The sequence below is a fragment of the Procambarus clarkii genome, chromosome 14, assembly GCF_040958095.1.
Source record: "Procambarus clarkii isolate CNS0578487 chromosome 14, FALCON_Pclarkii_2.0, whole genome shotgun sequence".
NCBI lineage: Eukaryota > Metazoa > Arthropoda > Malacostraca > Decapoda > Cambaridae > Procambarus > Procambarus clarkii.
In genome coordinates, this window is record NC_091163.1 from 9,577,710 (window position 1) to 9,597,290 (window position 19,581).

The window sequence follows — 19,581 nt, forward strand, 5'->3', positions numbered from 1 at the left end:
GCCCACTGGATGGGGGGCGGTGTGCAGGACAAACATATCAATTGTGACACTAGCTCTCCACATATATCAGTTGCTTAATTTAGAACCTGTACTTGTAGTCGATCTCGAACCCATTGTTGATGTGACGACTTATATTGAATTTTGTAACTAGCTCATCAGATTGTAACTTGCTTAGCTAAATGAATTGTGGGGTTCAGTCCCTGAGCCCATTATGTGCCTCTGTAACCCTTTCCACTACCGCCCACAAGATGGGTATGGGGTGCATAATAAATGAACTAAACTAAAAAAAAACTTTCGAACACCCTTTAATACTGTTCCTCTTGAAAGACAGTGATATACACGATGGAAAAGGTAAACTGGAATAACTGGGAAGACTGTGACCAAGTTAAAGGAATACCTACAGGACAGAAAACAAACGTTCACAGCCAGAGATTTTGAGCTAGAGGAATGTAAGACGTGAAGTCTACCGAAGCCCACTACTGTATCTAATGTAAGTGGGAGGGAGAGGAGTGTGAGAGAGACTTGTGACTGAGTAAACGTGGCAATGTTTACAAATGAATGCTAGAATTCAGTTCTGCAATTGCAAGGAAATAAAAAAGGTAAAGGGACAGTTTTATCAAATAAATAAAATAATTAAATGGAGTCCTCTGGCTTACTCGGAAAGGTTAGGAGAGGGAACTTTCAATTAACATTTTTCATGACGTTTTGAAACGTGAGGAGAATTTCCTGCTCACCTAAAATTCCTCGCTAGAGTTGTGTATTTTTGTTTTGACTTTACTGATGGGGCGCAGCCACTCGCTAAATGTAGTATTTCAAGAATTTGTTTTGCTACTGCTTCACATTTACCATGTACTACATTGTATCTGGTTCTGTGGCCCTTTCCTGGAAGTGTCACTATAATTTCTTCAAGAAACTTAATTTAAAAACACGGCAAAAATTTGTCATTGCTCACACAAATGCATCTGTGTTAGATGATACCATTTTGTTAACATACTGTTGGTAAACTGTTGAGTGTTGCAGTCTTAGCAGTGTGACTTATGCGAAGCAACAGTCTTTATCAGTTTATTTAACGGCAGAGCTCTGGCATTTCTGGTCCTGTGTGTTTTTCTTCTTTAAAAGAGTTTCCCCTTCAACCAACCCACTCGCACAGTTATTTTGTAAAGTCTATCCTTAAACAAATTATTTCAGACATTTCTCTTACAGGATAAACTGAGTTATATTTTGCATTGATGGTCAAAAAACATCGATATACTTGGCCAAGGCTGTCTTACTCCTTGATTATGTCCTGTTAAATGATTTTTTTTGTCCTACACCTAAGTCTTTCTCTTGATACATGTCAAAGACTATATCAACTTCTGCATCTCGTGATTGTAACTCGATTGTATATTAAAACATTTCAGTAACTTCTTCAAATGTTTTCATAGAACTCGCGACAGTAGCATCGACGTCAGTCGAGCATAGAATCGAATACTGTGGATGGAAGACTGAAGGGATTGAGTTGACTTACTTCTCAATTCCTTTTCTGTAGCTTGGATCATCTCAGATTTAGTAACTTGTTGAAGTACCTCCATCTTTTGCTAAAAAAAAGGATGTTCTTGTTAGCTCAAAAGTTAAAAGTGTATCTTGTATTTTCAATTAGCCTCGTAAGTATGAGTTGTTTATTTCGCTAAATCAAAAACTCTTTGGGTTAGTTTTTTCTCTGAAAACCCTTTTTCCTCCATAACGTGTACACAAAACACAACGCATTCTCTAATCATTAAGATTTTATAAGCTTCGTATTAGTCTTTACCATCACTAGCATTTACCAGGTTAAAACCTAATCTAAACAATTATATGATTTAACCAGGATTTCAACCTTCATGTTGCTTAGTCTAAAATAAATTCAGAATGATTGAATGAATGAATGCCCGAAACGCTTTGCGTAATAGTGGCTTTAGGCATTGTATGTACTAGCTCTACCTATAAGTCAAACAATCCTTGTAAATATTTATTGTATGTATGTACCTTACCTAAATAAAATTGTATTTGTATTTGTATTTGATTGAAATGTATTCCCATTATGAGGCAGAAGCGTTGATACATCAACCGAACAAGGGATACATGTTTACAGAGAATAACCTCCTAAAAAGCTATGGAAATTCAAGAGAACTTGTGCGAACAGTGAACATGAACATAGGGGGAATGAGCACTTTACTGGGAAAAAGGAGGATATGTAATATATATGGAGAAGGGATATATATAACTGCTTCGCTGAGTCAAGAGTCAATTAATTTCGTCGTCTTGTTGATTTTAAAACTTTAAATGCCTCGCTTCACAAACCCAGTCTCCCTTCTCGACTTTGTGCACACGCGAAATGGCTTTACAAAGGGGCAGAAGTGTGTAGCGGTGTGATATGAACAGGAACATGCGTGTGCGGAGGTGCAGCAGGTGAAGGGGAAGTTGCCTGGAGGAAGCGATGAAATGGCAAGGTGATGGATGGAATGGGGGGGGGGCAGAGAGACCATTAGAAGGGGGGAGGGGTAGATAGTGAAGAAGACGAATGGGCAGGTTGATGGACTTTCCTGCTTTTACGACTATTCTTTTCGTGTACTTTTCGGAGCAGCCTGAACGCCAACTCAATTTTGGAAGAACATTTTCGAATTAAAAAATATATATAACGCATCTTGAAAAGTTTCAAAGATTATAGGAAAAAAATAAGATTTTTGTATATATGACAGCAGAGTATTAGAGAAATATATATCTGTCGACAGCAAATGCAAAAAAAATAATTTTGCAAAATCATTCTTTATATGAATATTTTGAAGAACCATTTAAATTAAAGTTAATAGTACAAGAAAGTTACTCATATTCTAATTACAAAATAAGAATGATTTAGCAATCTTCGTACCTAACAAAACTCTTCATTAATAAAGCCAATAATAAATGAGGAGCTTTAATATGAATAGTTTAGCTAAAAGCAAATTAATGACTCTTAATTATAATGTAATATGTAAAACAAATGAAAATGCATTCAATATTACAGTTAATATAATTTAATTAATAACGATAATAGAATTGTATGATAGTAATTTGTGAAGCACCTTGGAGTACTCAGTAATAGGACTTAAGAACAGCAAAAAATTCCACTACGGGCTCACCATAGCCCGTGCTACTTAGAACTTTTTGTTCCAAATAGCGAATCTTAAACAACAACAATAACAATAGTCCTCTACGGGCTCATCATAACCCGTGCTGCTTGAAACATTTGTTCTGAGTAGCTGAAATTTCCACAACATAGTCCACTACGGGCTCACCATAGCCCGTGCTACTTGGAACTTTTTTGTTCCAGGTAGCGAATCTTAAATAGCAACATTGTAGGTGGATATTTCACAAAGAGATGATTATAATTACAGACGATGAATTCGCAATATCGTGGCTGAATATATAATGACCAAACCACATACTAGAAAGTGGGGAAACGACGACCTTTCGATCGACGACCTTTCGATCGACGACCTTTCGATCGACGACCTTTCGATCCATGTTGGACCATTATCGAGTCGTGTGTGAGTCCTTCCCATTTTCAAGTCGTTCTCTTCCTCACACACGACTTAATAATGGTCCATGACGGACCGAAACCTTGTCGTATCTCCCTCTTCTGACGCATGGTTTGGTCATCAGAGGACTAGTTGACGAGCAGCTTAAAATCCTGTTCATCTCAGATTCGTATAACAATTTTTTAGCCTGTGTCACCCCCACACCCCTTGTGTTTCACCCTGAAAAGTTTGGTTAGGCTAGCCCTAGGCATCTGACCTACGCTGGACACAGATTCACAGATTATCTTAAATATAATCATATATACATAACATAATGTGTGATTAGATTAGAGTAGCGTTTTATGAAGTGTTACATATTAGTATGGCTCCTCCTCCATATAGTGACATCACTCAGGCAATATAAGTGGAGAGAGCGAGGCAGATGTTCCCACACACTACCTCACGATGGGGTCTGGCGGTGCAGGTGCCAAGCCACACCTGTTGCTGCTGCTGCTGCTGCTGCTACACCTGTCAAGCGTTATTGCCTCTTCTGCTGAACCAGTGAGTTGTGTTGTGTATTACAAATGTGTGAAAGTTCGTTGAGAACAGCGAGGTATAGAATACAAATGTTAAATGTGTGTTCTCAGTGTTGTTACGGTGTGGCACTGTTGGTAGGTGATACATATGTGTCGTGAGAGTGTTGGTGACACACCTGCGTCATGAGTGACACACACCTGCGTCATGAGTGACACACACCTGCGTCATGAGTGACAGTGACGTCTTACACTTAACGTTATGACGCTCAAGTGCAAGGTAAAGTGGGAGTTGTTTTTCGAGGGACTGAGAATACCATAAGACTTACCTAAGACTCAAAGTGACTTCTCCCACCCGACCTCTCCTATATTGAGCCTCGGACCTCGACCACAAGATTCCTCTCGCTTCCCTCGAACCATCACCAGACATTCTCTCGATGGTGAATTAACATTTAATGTTAATTAAATGTTAATTCACCATTAAACGTTATCAACGTTATCTTTCTCATAAAAAATCCTTCTCATCTCTAACTTTATTTATAACATGTAAATTAATATGAATACATCATGTATTAATGAAAGTGCATAATGTATAATGAATATTGGAGTGAAAAGCAGGAATAGTTACTGTCCGTTGAAGGTACTTATAAGTTACTTCAATGGACAGTAACTTTGACATAAGTTACTGAAACGGACAGTAATGTCCCACTGCAGTATTAGGAAGAACAATTATTTGGCAACATTGTCAATAAAATGATTGAGATAATTAATGCACGACAGGCGGGGCTCAAGAGCTAACGTCCGAGCCTACAGGAACATCTAAATACATTTAATAATAATGTGTCTGAGTTGTGGGATGATGTTGTTGTTGTTTAAGATTCAGCTACTGGGAACAAAAATAAAAAATGTTCCAAGTAGCACGGGCTATGGTGAGCCCGTAGTGGACTTGCCTGGCACAGGAGCGGTGCTGTGCTTGAGTTGTGGGATGTTGTTGTTGTCGTTTTAGATTTAGCTACTCAGAACGAAGTGCCATGTATTACGGGCTATGGTGAGCCCGTAAGAGATGTGGGACGATTCACTAACCTAAAAAGCCAGTTTGGTCAGGTGCGGCGCCTGAAGCGAAGCGTAACGAGGTAAATACAGGTGTTGCAGGTGGTCCCCCAAGACACCTGTGCGGCCTTGCTGCCGTCTCACTCCTCCCCACAAACAACGTATGCAGAACTGTGTTTGAGGCTCTCTCTCTGCTGGACACTGGACAGAGGCACGGCTCTTCTTAATGTCTTTGACTGCATTGCTGGCATTGTTGGCTTTATAGTATATAAGCGTTCGATGCTTCTATTTTCTTACTCTCGGGATTAAGAAGTTATTGAATCAGGCGAAAACTGTCTAACTCACCTGATAAGTAACTTAATTGGAATCCATCCCCCTATTATCCCTCTTATTTATTCACCTATGTGATTACTTCACCTTAACTCCAACGCAACTTCACCTCCTTAACATGTGTAGTTAAGATAAATTTGCACCTTGTATATTCATTCTTTACCTCAAGTTGTTCCAGAGTGGAACGAAATGTTGTAGAAATTAAATACCCTTCAATTATCATTATTTTCTTTACCGTGAATATAGGTAACTTGATTGCTCTTCTTAATCCCGAGAGTAAGAAAATAGAAGCATCGAACGCTTATATACTATAAGGCCAACAATGCCAGCAATGCAGTCAAAGACATTAAGAAGAGCCGTGCCTCTGTCCAGTGTCCAGCAGAGAGAGAGCCTCAAACATAGTCCTGCACACGTTGTTTCAAAACAAATAGTCCATATTCGGCCAAGCTTAAATCAAGGTTTTCTCCTGCAGGAGGCGGTGAAGGTGAAGGTGTTGGTGTTCTACGAGAGTCTCTGTCCAGACAGTCGACGTTTTATCTTGAACCAGCTCTACCCAGCGTGGCCAGACCTCAAGAACATCACGGAACTGGACATCTACTCCTATGGAAAGGCAGTGGTGCGTTGTAACGTTGGTTTTTTATTGCTACAGTATATGTAAATATTATTTGTGAAGTGTAGACGAGGAGTCACGATAACGTGGCTAAAATATGTTGACCAGACTACACACTAGAAAGTGAAGGGACGACGACGTTTCGGTCCGTCCTGGACCATTCTCAAGTCGATTTTCACAATCGACTTGAGAATGGTCTAGGACGGACCGAAACGTCGTCGTCCCTTCACTTTCTAGTGTGTAGTTTGATCAACTTATTTGTGAAGTGATTGTGTTTTAATTGAGGGGTTCCTAGATATAATTCATTGCGTCGGGGAGACAGGCAGCCGGTGTATATATATACATGTTAGGGTTATATAGAGGTCCCGAAAGGCTGTATTACTGACCCTTCCCAGGATGCAGGCCCACAACAGACTAGCGCGGTACGGATTCCATGCAGGGACTGCGTATTATAGTATTGGGCTCACATACACATTTAAAGTTTTTCAATTCAAAATTCAAATGTTTATTTAGGTAAAATACATACATACAAGGGGTGATACAAAAATTGATGAATTTATAGATAGAGCTAGTACATACAATACCTAAAGCCACTATTACGCAAAGCGTTTCGGGCAGAAACGCTTTGAGAAGAAATTGTATTTTAAAGAAATTTTAAGCTAAGAAAATGTTGTATACGTATCACTGACACTTGTTTAACTCTAGAGTATAACCTTTAACCTCTCAGGAATATGGTGAGGGTGCTGACTACAACCACAAGTGCCAGCATGGCTACAGGGAGTGCCAGGCCAACACCATGCTAACATGTGCCAAGAAGTACATCAACGATAGTGACCAATTTCTCGACTTCGCAAGATGCGTCATGTATAGGTTCTCGGGGATTGACTCCGGGCCTGTGGTAGGCTGCCCATCTCACGTCTCTCTCTCTCTCTCTTTCTCTCTCAGAGAAATACTTTGTTGAAAATACTTGTGACCTTCTAATGGTCGTTCTATTTTTTGTACCAGTTACCCATTAAATATAATATCTATAAATTTCAAGCATGATAAAACTAGGTAATGGTTACACACAGAAATCACAAGAGCGTGACACAGCAAATGAACAAATCCACAAGGGCCGTGACGAGGATCAGTAGAACTTCCGGTTGCAATTCTTTTTTACTTTGTAGCTCAGTCGATTAAGGCAGCGTCGGGGATCCTCGTCACGGCCCTTGTGGATTTGTTCATTAGGTATATAATAGTTAATTTAATGATGTTTGAAATAGTTTCCCCCTAACATCAGCGTACTGTGTATTAATGATCGGGGACTCCTGTATTTCATCTCAGTGTGCCAATGAGACGTGTGTGGAGTGGAGTGGTATAGAGAAGTGTTACTCGGGGCAAGAGGGTCACCTTCTGCAACACCAGGTGGGCCTCCTGCAGGCTACTCTACAACCCAGGCTTGACTACGTCCCTTGGATTCTCATCAACAATGTAAGTTCCTTTCGATTCACTTTATTTAAATGTTAACATTTGTATTTCCATAAGTAGGGGGGTTCCGTTGACTTAACTGGGAGAATAAAATACAAGATGGGTATAAAATGTTGTTAAACAATAATATTTTTCTATAAGATAATTTGTTTCGTATTAAATATATGCTAAAAACAATATTCATAATGCAGTTGTCATTTATTCTCAACAAAATATATGAAAAAATGTATAATTACATAACACGTTATTTTCTTAGTGGGAAGAGAAAATCGGTTTAACTTGTAAGTGCTTGTAATTACGCAACGAATTATGGTTTCTAGAGCCATTTATTTCCACCTTAATTAAGGCAGGGTGATCAGGGACTTCCTTCACGCTCGTCTCTAATCCCTCCTTAAGACGTGAGCCTAAATTTCGCCAATCCTCTCTGAATATATATATATATTTTTCTTCGGTAGAAAATGTAAACATTTGTGGACCTATAATATATTCTCAATGTTTTCTTGTGTTTATAACACATCATATGTTCGCTGAGTCTCTTCCACATGTCGTTCCATTTATTTGGATCGAATAAGATATATTACTTACTATTTAAAACAAACTCTATATCTCTTTACTGATGAGGTATTCAGACGTGTCCTCAAAGAAAGCAAGGCGGAGCTCAGTTGGCCACTAACTCAAATATTTAATAAATTAATGAGAACAGGTATATCGCTACCCATATAGGTATATAAATACTGGCAGGAGAGACGGTAACATGGTCCCAATATTAAAAAAATAAAAGGCATAGAACTCTTGCTGCGAACTCCCAACTAAAAAGCATGACATCGACCATCATATTTTTCATCGAAGCAATATTTGCAGATTTTGAAAGAAATCAACTAAACAAAATATTAGGGATGATGAGAGACTCTCAGCTTGGGGTTACGTGAGGTAAACTCACCAGTTACCTTTATAGTATTAGGTAATACTATAAAGGTAACTATAGTTACCTTTACAGGTAACTATAGTTACCTTTAACTATAGCCCAAAAACAATATTCTCAAGTTTGTTACTCAAGTGAATTAAAAGGCCACTGAAACATTATCTAACACAATGCACAGTTACAAACCCATTAAGATTTCAACTTAGATTCAACAGAGCAGAAGTTGTTAAACACATGGGGCAAAATCTTACTGAAGCGACCATACGACTCATAAATACTCATACTCCGCCCAAGTAAAGCAGAAACAAGCAACACTTAGTGGGTCAGCCAGAGGCTTAGGGCCCGCGCAGGAATATCCCTTCAAAAAAAAAAAGTGAATTAAGGACCTGAAATTCTTTGCTCATCACGTTCCTTCATGTCTATCTTACACCAGGCAACAGACAATTCTCTGATCAACGATTCGAAAGATTGTTGATCATGTCGTATATTATGTGCAATTTTTTCCCCCCGAGGAATAGGAAAGATTTTAATTTTTGTTATTATACAGAAAATATATTGAGATGAACACCAGGTGTCTGTCAGGTAAGAACATTATTATTGCTGATAACTATATGAAGGTGACAGTGTTCTCTTAAACACTGATATTTTTATTTTAATACGGGGATAATATTAATAATATTTTAACTTTGAATTTCATTGTTTTTATCTTAATATTAGTATGACTGTGGTAGATTAAACTTAAACTACTCTTCAACTATTTTGTACTCGCAGCAAAATTAACTGCTCATTTGAACTTATATAATATAATTTTTATTCATTTTGCTAACTCTATAGCTTTAGTAGGTAAAGTGTGAGAATTAAGCAACCATTCAGCTGAAGCGTGAAGTACTTAAATCACATAACTAAACAGATATTTTAATCACATTTTATACAGAAATTCACAAGAGAGCAACTGACTGCTGCCCAGGAAGATCTGCGAACAGCGGTATGTGAAGCCTACCAGGGGACCAAACCCAGCAGCTGCCAAACTTAATATTATATAATAATAATAATAATGTTTATTCAGGTAAAAGTACATATATTCAAAATGAGTTACAAAGATTGTTGAAAGCTACCTTCCTTAAACACTGAAATTTTGCTTTTTTTCCTTTGTTTACTCATGTTATTTATTATGTTTGGCAATGATACATTACTTTTCTGCGGATTTTAATTTATGTTGTTAAAAAGATTCGCTACCTGGAACAAAATGTTCCATGTAACTCGGGCTATAGTAAGCCTGCAATGCCTTTATTTTTTTAAGTTTATTATCTGTTACAATTTATATATACTTTTATAAAGCGTTTTGATAACACTGTTATAATACTATGTTATAATCTTGTTTTTTGTGAAATTTGAATTATGCTGATGGCAATATTACACTTTATTTAAATTTTTTATGATTAATTAATACAATAATCAGTAAAAATTATTATTTGCATCAAGAAGTATGAACCTAAATAAGCAAAGCAGAAGAAGTTGGTAGGGGGAGGTATGAGCGCATGAAGGATTGTTATAAGCACTAAGAAAACAAATGAAACTCATAAAATACGGGCTCACCTTAGCCCGTGCTACTTGGAACTTTTTGTTTCAGGTAGCAAATCTTTAACAACAACAACAAATGAGACTCCATTCAATCACTCGTTATCCTGTTGATTGGGTGCATAATAAAGAAAGAAATTGAATTGATTCTACAACTTTATCAACGTAATGATAGAAATACCTTACTTAATTTATTGTCATTTAAAATAAAATATTTGAAGCAAAAAGTTGTTTTATAACTGTCTATACATGAATGAACCTCAATGATATGTATTTAAACGTAATATATTTTACCAAAGGAATAATTAATGAAGAGTTACTTCACATCTAAGCTTTTTTACATCAAAGAAATATTATTGTATTTATTTATTATTTATTTATTTATTTACAAGAAGGTACAGTGGGTTAATGAGAGTACATAGCATTGATGTTTTTACATTCTTGTAAAGCCATTAACATGCATAGCGTTTCGGGTAGGTCCTTTATCTTTTTTTTCTAATCCAGAATTATCTGATGTGAGTGAACAAGATTTCATCAGTAGCTCATCCAACCACTTGGGCTGGACGGTAGAGCGACGGTCTCGCTTCATGCAGGTCGGCGTTCAATCCCCCCACCGTCCAGAAGTATTTGGGCACCATTCCTTCCCTCGTCCCATCCCAAATCCTTATCCTGACCCTTTCCCAATGCTATATAGCCGTAATGGCTTGGCGCTTTCTTCTAACAATTCCCTTCCCTTCATTGTCTGAAATGTGTAAAAAAAAAAAAAAAAAAAATCCAGCTGGAAAAGATCACCAGGGCAAATGGAGGGACCTACGACAAGCCGCCGGCTTCCTTTCCTCGTCGAGGCCACTAGTGTTAATACGTGGCTCTCGGGTAAACTATATATCGTAATTCCCAACTGCAGTACGTATAGGATATGCTTGTTTTATTTATCTTTCATTTATTTATTCAGTTTTTCTTTTCATTTTTTCTTTATTTTTAATTTGTCATTATTATACTGTTATATGAAGGTTATTAATAACTATGCTAACAAAAATTATTGTTCACATAAAAAACTATTATGTATTTATATTTTAGTTTCCAATGAAAGGTTTTAAGTTGCCAGAGAAAGTTTTTGTATAGTAAATACTTAGAAAAAATTAAAATCACACAAAAAAACATTTTTAGTTGTCAATAAACGTTTTCTATGATATATTGTTAAAGAAAATGGATTCTATTTTTAATAATAAATTTAGTCAGGGGGACAGTCAACAAGTGTATGTATACATGTTAGGCTTACACAGAGGTCTCCATCAGGGTCGAAGTTTAATTTATATATATATATATATATATATATATATATATATATATATATATATATATATATATATATATATATATATATATATATATATATATGTATATATATATATATATATATATATATATATATATATATATATATATATATATATATATATATATATATATATATATATATATATATATATATATATATATATATATATATATATATATATATATATATATATATATGTATTTAGTTGATATATATATATATATATATATATATATATATATATATATATATATATATATATATATATATATATATATATATATATATATATATATATATATATATATATATATATATATATATATATATATATATATATATATATATATATACATATATACAAGCGTTATTACATTTTTTGTAAGGCCACCAGCACGCATCACGTTTCGGGCAGGTCATTAATCCTACTTTTCCCCGGAATATGATCAGCCAAATCGATTAACAAAACAGGTACCCATTCACTACTGTGTGAACAGACGCTACATTTAAGGATTGGCGCGCAGTCAATCCTCTCCGGCAAGGATACGAACCCAGGACTGGTTTACCAAATCAAATCAAATGTTTATTCAGGTAAAAGTACATACCTAGAACATGAGTTACAAACATAATGTTGGATTTATAGAGAGAGCTATCTATACCAGGGGACCATAATTTCTGTCTGATGCAGCCTACTCTTTGTCCTACTGTTTCCTTTCCCGTGAACTTCCCTTGAAAACCGCTTCTCTCCAACAACGAGAATTATGCAAATGATGAGCTACTAAATATTATAGTTTACCCAAAAGTGCCATCAAAAGAAAATGTAAAGTTTACTACAGGAATGTATACGTCCTAAGTAATCACAACAACAACAGCTTTTACCGACAAGTATTTAGTTGATAAACCCTTCATGCAAACTGCACCTACTATCAAGAAGAATCGCTGTACATTGGAAGAAAACTCCTGCAGTCATCGTTAGGAGATAACTTTAGCATATGAAGTATAAGGCAATACCCAAGTCTAATTATTCTAGCCATAAGCAGTGCTGTCTTCAGGGCATTGTATGTACTAGCTCTATCTATAAATCCATCAACTTTTGTATTTTACCTTGTATGTATGTACTTTACCTGAATAAATATTTGTATTTGTTGTTTGTACAAGTATTTGTATTTGTTGAGATGCCCCATATCACAAAATAACTGTTGTCATCGAGAGGAGATAGCCTTCAATCACCATGCATGAGACTGCACGCAGGCTTAATTATACTAGTCAGTTGCAATGATGTGTCTTTAGGAGAGAGTAAGGTCTAAGAGCTGCATAATGCTTGACCCAGCCACGTTATCTCTACTCTATACAAATCTAACCTAATCTATTCTATTCTACCTCAACCTGAGCTAACCTTTAGCTCGGCTAACAATTATTAAACTAATAATAGATAACTATTATTTAATTCATGAGAGATAACTTTCACACAAACTGTACCATCATAAATAATATCGATAAATCATGAGTTTCCAGTGTGTGGGAAAAAATTCAGTCAACTTGGAACTATGAAGACTCATAGGATGGTGCATGTTGGTGATAAACCTCACGAAAGTTCAGAGTGTCACTCAGTTAGGACACAAAGACTCACATGCTGGTACACATGGGTAATAAATCTCACGAGTGTCCAGTGTGGGAAAAAATTAAATCGTGTTGGACATTTGAAATCGCACAGAATGGTACATACCAAGGATGAACCTCATAAGTGGCCAGAGTGTGGGAAGGCATTTAGTCATCTTGGACATATGAAGACACACTTGCTCATACACATAAGTGAGAAACTTCATGAGTGTCCAGAGTGTGGGAAAAAATTAAAACATAATGGAACTATGAAGACTCACAGAATGGGGGCCTACAGGCAATAAACCTTTAGAATGTGCTGAGTGTGGGAGAAAATTTGGACACCGTAGCAGTATAATAAGTCATGTTACTGCATACAGGTGACAAGCCTCATGAGTGTCCAGAATGTGGGAAAAAGAGTCAGTCGTCTTGGTAATATGAAGATTCATAATATGGTGCATACAGATGATAAGCCTTATGAGTGTCCAGAGTGTGAGAAGAGATTTAGGGATCAATGTAATATGAAAAGGCATTTATTAGCGCATTCAGTCAAATAATAAGACTCACTTGGCCTGGTGTCTTGTTTTGAGGAAAATTGTGTCTGTAACCATTTTAATTTTAAATAGTACCAGTGCGTGTGTGTTTAATAAATCTTACATGTTGCTCATTTTGGTAGTATTGCACGAGATAACATCACATTATCAGTTGGATGTACTATAAAGACCTTGTTAACATAACCTGTATTTAAGCTTAATCTTCTCTTTTGTAGAAATTAGATGTCCCTCATAGACCAAACAAGTACCATGGATGCTGTGAGTGTAGAAGTTATTTATTTATTTATATAATTTATTTATTTATATACAAGAAGGTACATGGGATTGTGAAAGTACATAACAATTGTGTTTTTTACATTCATGCAAAGCCACTAACACATACGCAGATTTTGGGCAGATTCTATGAAGTTAGATTCACCTCATAGGCCATGCAAGCACCAGGAAAACCTACCAATACAGAAAACTCAAAAATAGGCCAATAACAAGCATTATTACTCTATATATTTCTTTTACCCAGTAAGATGAAACAAAGTTAATAAAAAAAAAAATCCATATTTATTTTATAGATAATGTACTTTCTATTTAGATTCCATTAAGAAATATATTTTAAATTTAATATAGTTTCTGATAGCTATGTTTAGGACATTCTATTTTGATAAGAAAATTTAATAAATATTGGGGCAGGGAGTAGAAAGTTTGAGCTATACTCAAGATGAGACCATTTTATTGAAACAAATTTCATGGGCATTTTTTATTCAGCAAATAGAAACTCATCAGTGCTCTTACTCCAATTGATTTAAAATTAATATTCTATGGGTTTTTATAACTTTTGATAAGACATATCAAAGTTACTTTTATGTTTTCTAGTCTCATTACTTATATAAATTACAGGAATTTATATTAGGATGACCAGCATTTAATTTACCTAGATTCCGGGATTATATATATATATACTGTACCTCCAAAGGATACCTGATCAACCAGGCTGTGACTCATACGTCAGGCTGCGAGCAGCTGCATCTAACAGCCTGGTTGACCAGTCCAGCAATGAGGAGGCCAGGTTGAGGACCGAGCCGTGGGGACGCTAAGCTCCGAAACCATCTCTGGGTAACCTCAAGGTAACATACCTTGTGGGAATTCCAAGGTCCAACGTCCCCCACAGCTTGGTCTTTGATCATGCTGTGTAAATGTAGGAATACTGTATTGTGACCTGTTTTGATGTGATTAGTTGTTTAATTTTTTGCTTTGATCGATGTGAATAATGCAATATTTATTATTACTGTATTAATTATTATATATAGAATAAAGTGTAATTATAGATGTTAATTATTGTATAGAACTTGCATGTCACTTCCCACTGCATACTACTCACTATTCACTGTAACTAGGAGTATTGTAGAACTTACTAGACAGCTCTCTCTATACAAGGTCACCATCCACTCACTGTAACTAGAAGTATTCTTTTAATTATCACATAAATGAGCTTTTTGTATCCATGTTTATCCTCTGAGAATTGTTAAATCAGTCAGCCAGGCTTTTTTCCATGTTCATAATTCCTAGTTATTACTGGAATTGGGAAAGCAACTAAGTTACATCATTAATGAGTAAGTAATTATGTTTCAGAAATCATTCTGGAATACTTCAATAGTTACACTACAATACTTAAAATACTTTTAGTTAATGAGCAGACAGTGGTCACCAAAAAAGTCATCGGTTACATAGCTAAATATATTCCTGGGGAATTAAATATAAATATCACTAGAATGAATCCCTGCTAGGTACCCACAATCTCCTTACTCTTGCACCCACATTTCCTAGCACATTGAAATTCTTAACACCACATTATGCACAGTACATGGTAATTTTTTTTATTTATGTATTTATTTATTTATATATTCAAGAGTTGTTATATTCTTGTACAGCCACTAGTATGCGTAGCGTTTCGAGCAAGTCCTTAATCCTATGGTTCCCGGAATACGACCCCCGTGAAGAATCGTTTTAACAACCAGGTACCCATTTTACTGTTTGGTTAAACAGAGGCCACAGTTAAGGATTTGCACCCAGTAAATCTTTCCCGGCCAGGATACTAACCCAGGACAAAGCGTTCACGGAACGCCAGGCCAACATCTTACCACTATACCAAGGAGACTGTCATCTAACTGTATCTCTATGAAAAAAAGAATCACTAGGAGAATAGCAACATGAGTTATGGGACCCATATAATTAACATGCCCCTAGACTACCATATTACTACCATGGTAGTAATATAGACTACCATATTCATAAGACTCTCAGTTGTTAGGGCTTTCACACACATTTCACTTGAAAGATTTCACTTTTGTATGAAATCTTTCAAATGAAAAGGATGTTGCTGTTTGTACTTGCCATCTAGTCTAATGAGGTTGAGGCCTGTAAATGTGTACAAGTCAGGCACTTGTTACAGGATTAGAGTTACACTCATAGCACTCTTTGTCAAACAACACTTTGAAACTACTGATGGTTTTATCCTAAACCACTTTCTCGCTTAATTTGTTCCAACCTTCTACTCTGTGATAGTTAATTGTCTATGCTATTGAAGTGAAGTGAATATGTATTTTAGTGAAGTGATTTTAGTGAACTGTGCTTTTATTAGAGAAGTGAATATGCTTTTTCACCCACAGGGTTATAAACCTCTGGAACTGCCTATCTGCCGAAGCCGTAAAAGCCAAAACTGTTAAGTTTTAAAATCTATGTGGAAAAGATCATCAAGGCAAATGTGAGGACGTTTGACAAGCCACTGGCTTCCTGTCCTCTTCAAGACCATTAGGGTTAGTGGCCTTCAGGTAAATCAGATTTATCTGTTTGGTACTGTATATTTCCTTGGCAGCTTTGTTCAGTTAATTTAAATCTATGACCTCTTGTTCTTGACGTTCCAGGTCTCAGGAATTAAATTGCATAAAGTGAATTTTTGGCAATGAAAAATTAGAATTAGAATTCTATATTGTAAATAGGATATCATTAATTAAATAATGAAAATATTGTTGGAACACAATCTGATCCAAAAAGGAGTATGTGTGGATGGGCAGAACACAGGAGGCAGTGATTTGCAGAGCTTATTGTGGTGTATATAATTACTGGTTATTGGAGATCATCTTAATGTGTGTGCCCACACCTGTCTAACCTTAAGTATATTGTGCTACATTCAAAATGTATATAGGTGCTTTCTAATTGTTATAGTGTATGAAGTTTTTGATGTTCCCAGAAGGAGAGAGGCTAACCTTGTGGTATCATGCTTTCATTGGAGTAATATTCTATTTTCCTTGATTAATTTTATACTATCAAGCTAATTAACTTCATAGTGCCATGTGCAATGATGTTTGTATTATAATTTTGTATGCTTTTCTAGGTTTGTGCAAGACAGCAAGCTAAATAACAATACAGAGTCAAGTGGTGGTATTATTACTATATAATAATTAATTTTTTGTTGGAATTTCTCCTGTTGTGTTGTATCGTTCTGACATTTTATTCCATGTTCTGTAGAGTTAACTAATGTTTTATTCCATTAGTTAAAAACTGTAAAATAAATTCCTTGTTTGAACCAAAATTGTAGTTTGGTTTAGTCGATATTATCTAATATTCTAGTGTTGTAAATTTTATTTTGTAATTTACTGCTTTTAAATTCTTCCAAATAAAATGATTATGATAAGGTCTTGGTTCTTAACCTTTTATACTGATTTGGTCGCCAACATAAAATATATTAGTCTTTAAATTAATTTTCCTATGATTAACATATACTGTACTCATTTATGCATGGTTCATAGAGAACTTTAAGTATTCCAACTAGAGTTGGAACACTAATCAAATAATAATAATCTAAATTCACAAGAAGGTACAATGGTGAGATTACATAAGATTGGTATTTTTACATTCTTGAATAGCCACTAACATGCATAGCATTTCAGGCAGGTCCTTAATCAAACATATCAGGTTAGCTGAAAAGGTACATTGTAGCAAAATTTTATATCAACATATAACTATAATATAAATTGACAGAGGGGATTACACAGGTGAATATGTATGTGGTAAGTACTAATATTTTGGGAATTGGGTAGTACAAGATACAGTATGAGTTTAAGCACAAGGTAGGAAACTATGAGGATGAAATCAGGTACTTTTTGGTTTTACTTTAGAATGAGGCATAGTTTGGACATGTTTGTAATTTGTTAGGGAGTGAGTTCCATAGAATGAATCCTTATATTTGCATGGAGTGTTTTCACAGATTTAGTTTGACTGGGATTATCAAAAAGATATTTATTTCTGGTGTGGTGCTCATGGGTTCTATTACACCTCTCAAGGAAAAGTTTCAAATCAAGATTAGCATTTAGGAACAAGATTTTGTACATTGCAAATAGCACATAAGATTGTGTGGAGTGATGTATGTTTAGCATGTTATGGGACTTAAACAGAGGGGCTGTGTGTTATCTGAAGACAGAGTTTTGATATAGCAGATTTTTGCAGAGTGAGGATGGGCTTGAAGCAATTCATAGTGGTTGAACCCCATGGACAGATACCGTATGTAAGATAGGGATAGGGTTAGCGCATAGTATAATGAGAATAGAGCAGAGTGGAGAACATAATATCTAATTTTAGAGAGTATACCGACCATTTTTTATACTTTTTTGGCTATGTGTTTTATGTGGGTGCTGAAGTTGAGTCTTTTGTCTATGTATAGGCCAAGGAACTTTCCCTCATTTTTATTGCTAAAGTTAACATTGTCTATCTGAAATTGAATTTGATTTGATGATTTAGTCCCCAAATAAAATGAAGTAGGTCTTTTTGATGTTTAGTGTAAGTTTGTTGGTTGACATTCATGTGTGGACTTTTTTTAATTCATTATTTACAATATTATTTAGTGTTGGGGTTGAGGTCAGAATAGATGAAGGTAGTATCTCAGCAAATAGTATAGGTTTAAGAATGTTATAAACATTTGGCAAATCATTGATGTATACATGAAATAGGAGAGGTCCTAAGATGCTGCCCTGTGGCATTCTTACTGTTAATGGTTAAGTGGGGGAGGTTATGTTATGGATGGCTACATATTGGTGTCTGTCAATGAGACAGGAGCGAATATAGTTCAGAACAAGGCCTCGGATGCCATAGTGGTTAAGTTTAAGTAAGAAGTAGCTATGGTTTACAGTATCAAAGGCCTTTCTCAGCTCAATGAAAAGGCCAATTGGGAACTCATTTTTGTCAAGGGCTGTGTAGATTATATTAAACAAACTAATAATGGGATCATTGGTACTCCTTTGGGAACGGAAGCCAAATTGGCAGGGACTTAATATGTTGAGGTAGGAATAGATGTTTGTAAGCAATTTTTTCAAATATTTGTTAAAGTACAAGTAGATTTTATATTGGTCTGTAATTGTTTATGCTGTAACACTGTAAAAGTGTTTGAGTTAGTTTATTTAAAATATATATAGAGTACATGAGTCACAGACAAGGATCTGAGAGGCGCCAGTTGTCTGCCTGAGATCTCACACCTCAAAGCGTTAATGACCTCAAGTGACCTGAGGTCAGATCATGAGAATTTCACCTTGCTTCCGCTAAGCTCTTAATTGTAGTCTGGTAGCCTTCAAACAAGCCGACGTTTAAGGAGTGGCTTGGTAGTGCCGGAGGCTATCTATTTGTGGGCGGAGTTAGCTACTAGGTTCCCCAATATAAACTCGGAGAACTATCCAGAAAGGAGCATTAATCAAGAGAACAGCAGACGAGCAGAGCAGGGAGGCTGTCGGCCGTTCTCTTGATTAATGCTCCTTTCTGGATAGTTCTCCGAGTTTATATTGGGGAACCTAGTAGCTAACTCCGCCCACAAATAGATAGCCTCCGGCACTACCAAGCCACTCCTTAAACGTCGGCTTGTTTGAAGGCTACCAGACTACAATTAAGAGCTTAGCGGAAGCAAGGTGAAATTCTCATGATCTGACCTCAGGTCACTTGAGGTCATTAACGCTTTGAGGTGTGAGATCTCAGGCAGACAACTGGCGCCTCTCAGATCCTTGTCTGTGACTCATGTACTCTATATATATTTTAAATAAACTAACTCAA

At 36.0% G+C, this 19,581-nt stretch overlaps 1 protein-coding gene across 1 annotated transcript; it reads left to right on the forward strand.

Annotated features, from left to right (window-relative positions):
* Positions 1–3,958: 3,958 nt before the first annotated feature.
* LOC123769756 (gamma-interferon-inducible lysosomal thiol reductase) lies at positions 3,959–10,232 on the forward strand. The gene is made up of 5 exons (XM_045761000.2): positions 3,959–4,076; positions 5,901–6,044; positions 6,766–6,936; positions 7,362–7,508; positions 9,362–10,232. Exons 1-5 carry the CDS (start codon positions 3,981–3,983, stop codon positions 9,458–9,460), a joined length of 657 nt encoding a protein of 218 aa, XP_045616956.1. The 5' UTR covers positions 3,959–3,980; the 3' UTR covers positions 9,461–10,232.
* Positions 10,233–19,581: the final 9,349 nt, after the last annotated feature.

Bases quoted from the DNA above. Each gene is read 5' to 3' on its own strand.
- LOC123769756 (XM_045761000.2), top strand. From the start codon at position 3,981: ATGGGGTCTGGCGGTGCAGGTGCCAAGCCACACCTGTTGCTGCTGCTG. The intron at 4,077-5,900 runs GTGAGTTGTGTT...TTTCTCCTGCAG, and splicing joins TTGCCTCTTCTGCTGAACCA to GAGGCGGTGAAGGTGAAGGT. The intron at 6,937-7,361 runs GTAGGCTGCCCA...ATTTCATCTCAG, and splicing joins GGATTGACTCCGGGCCTGTG to TGTGCCAATGAGACGTGTGT.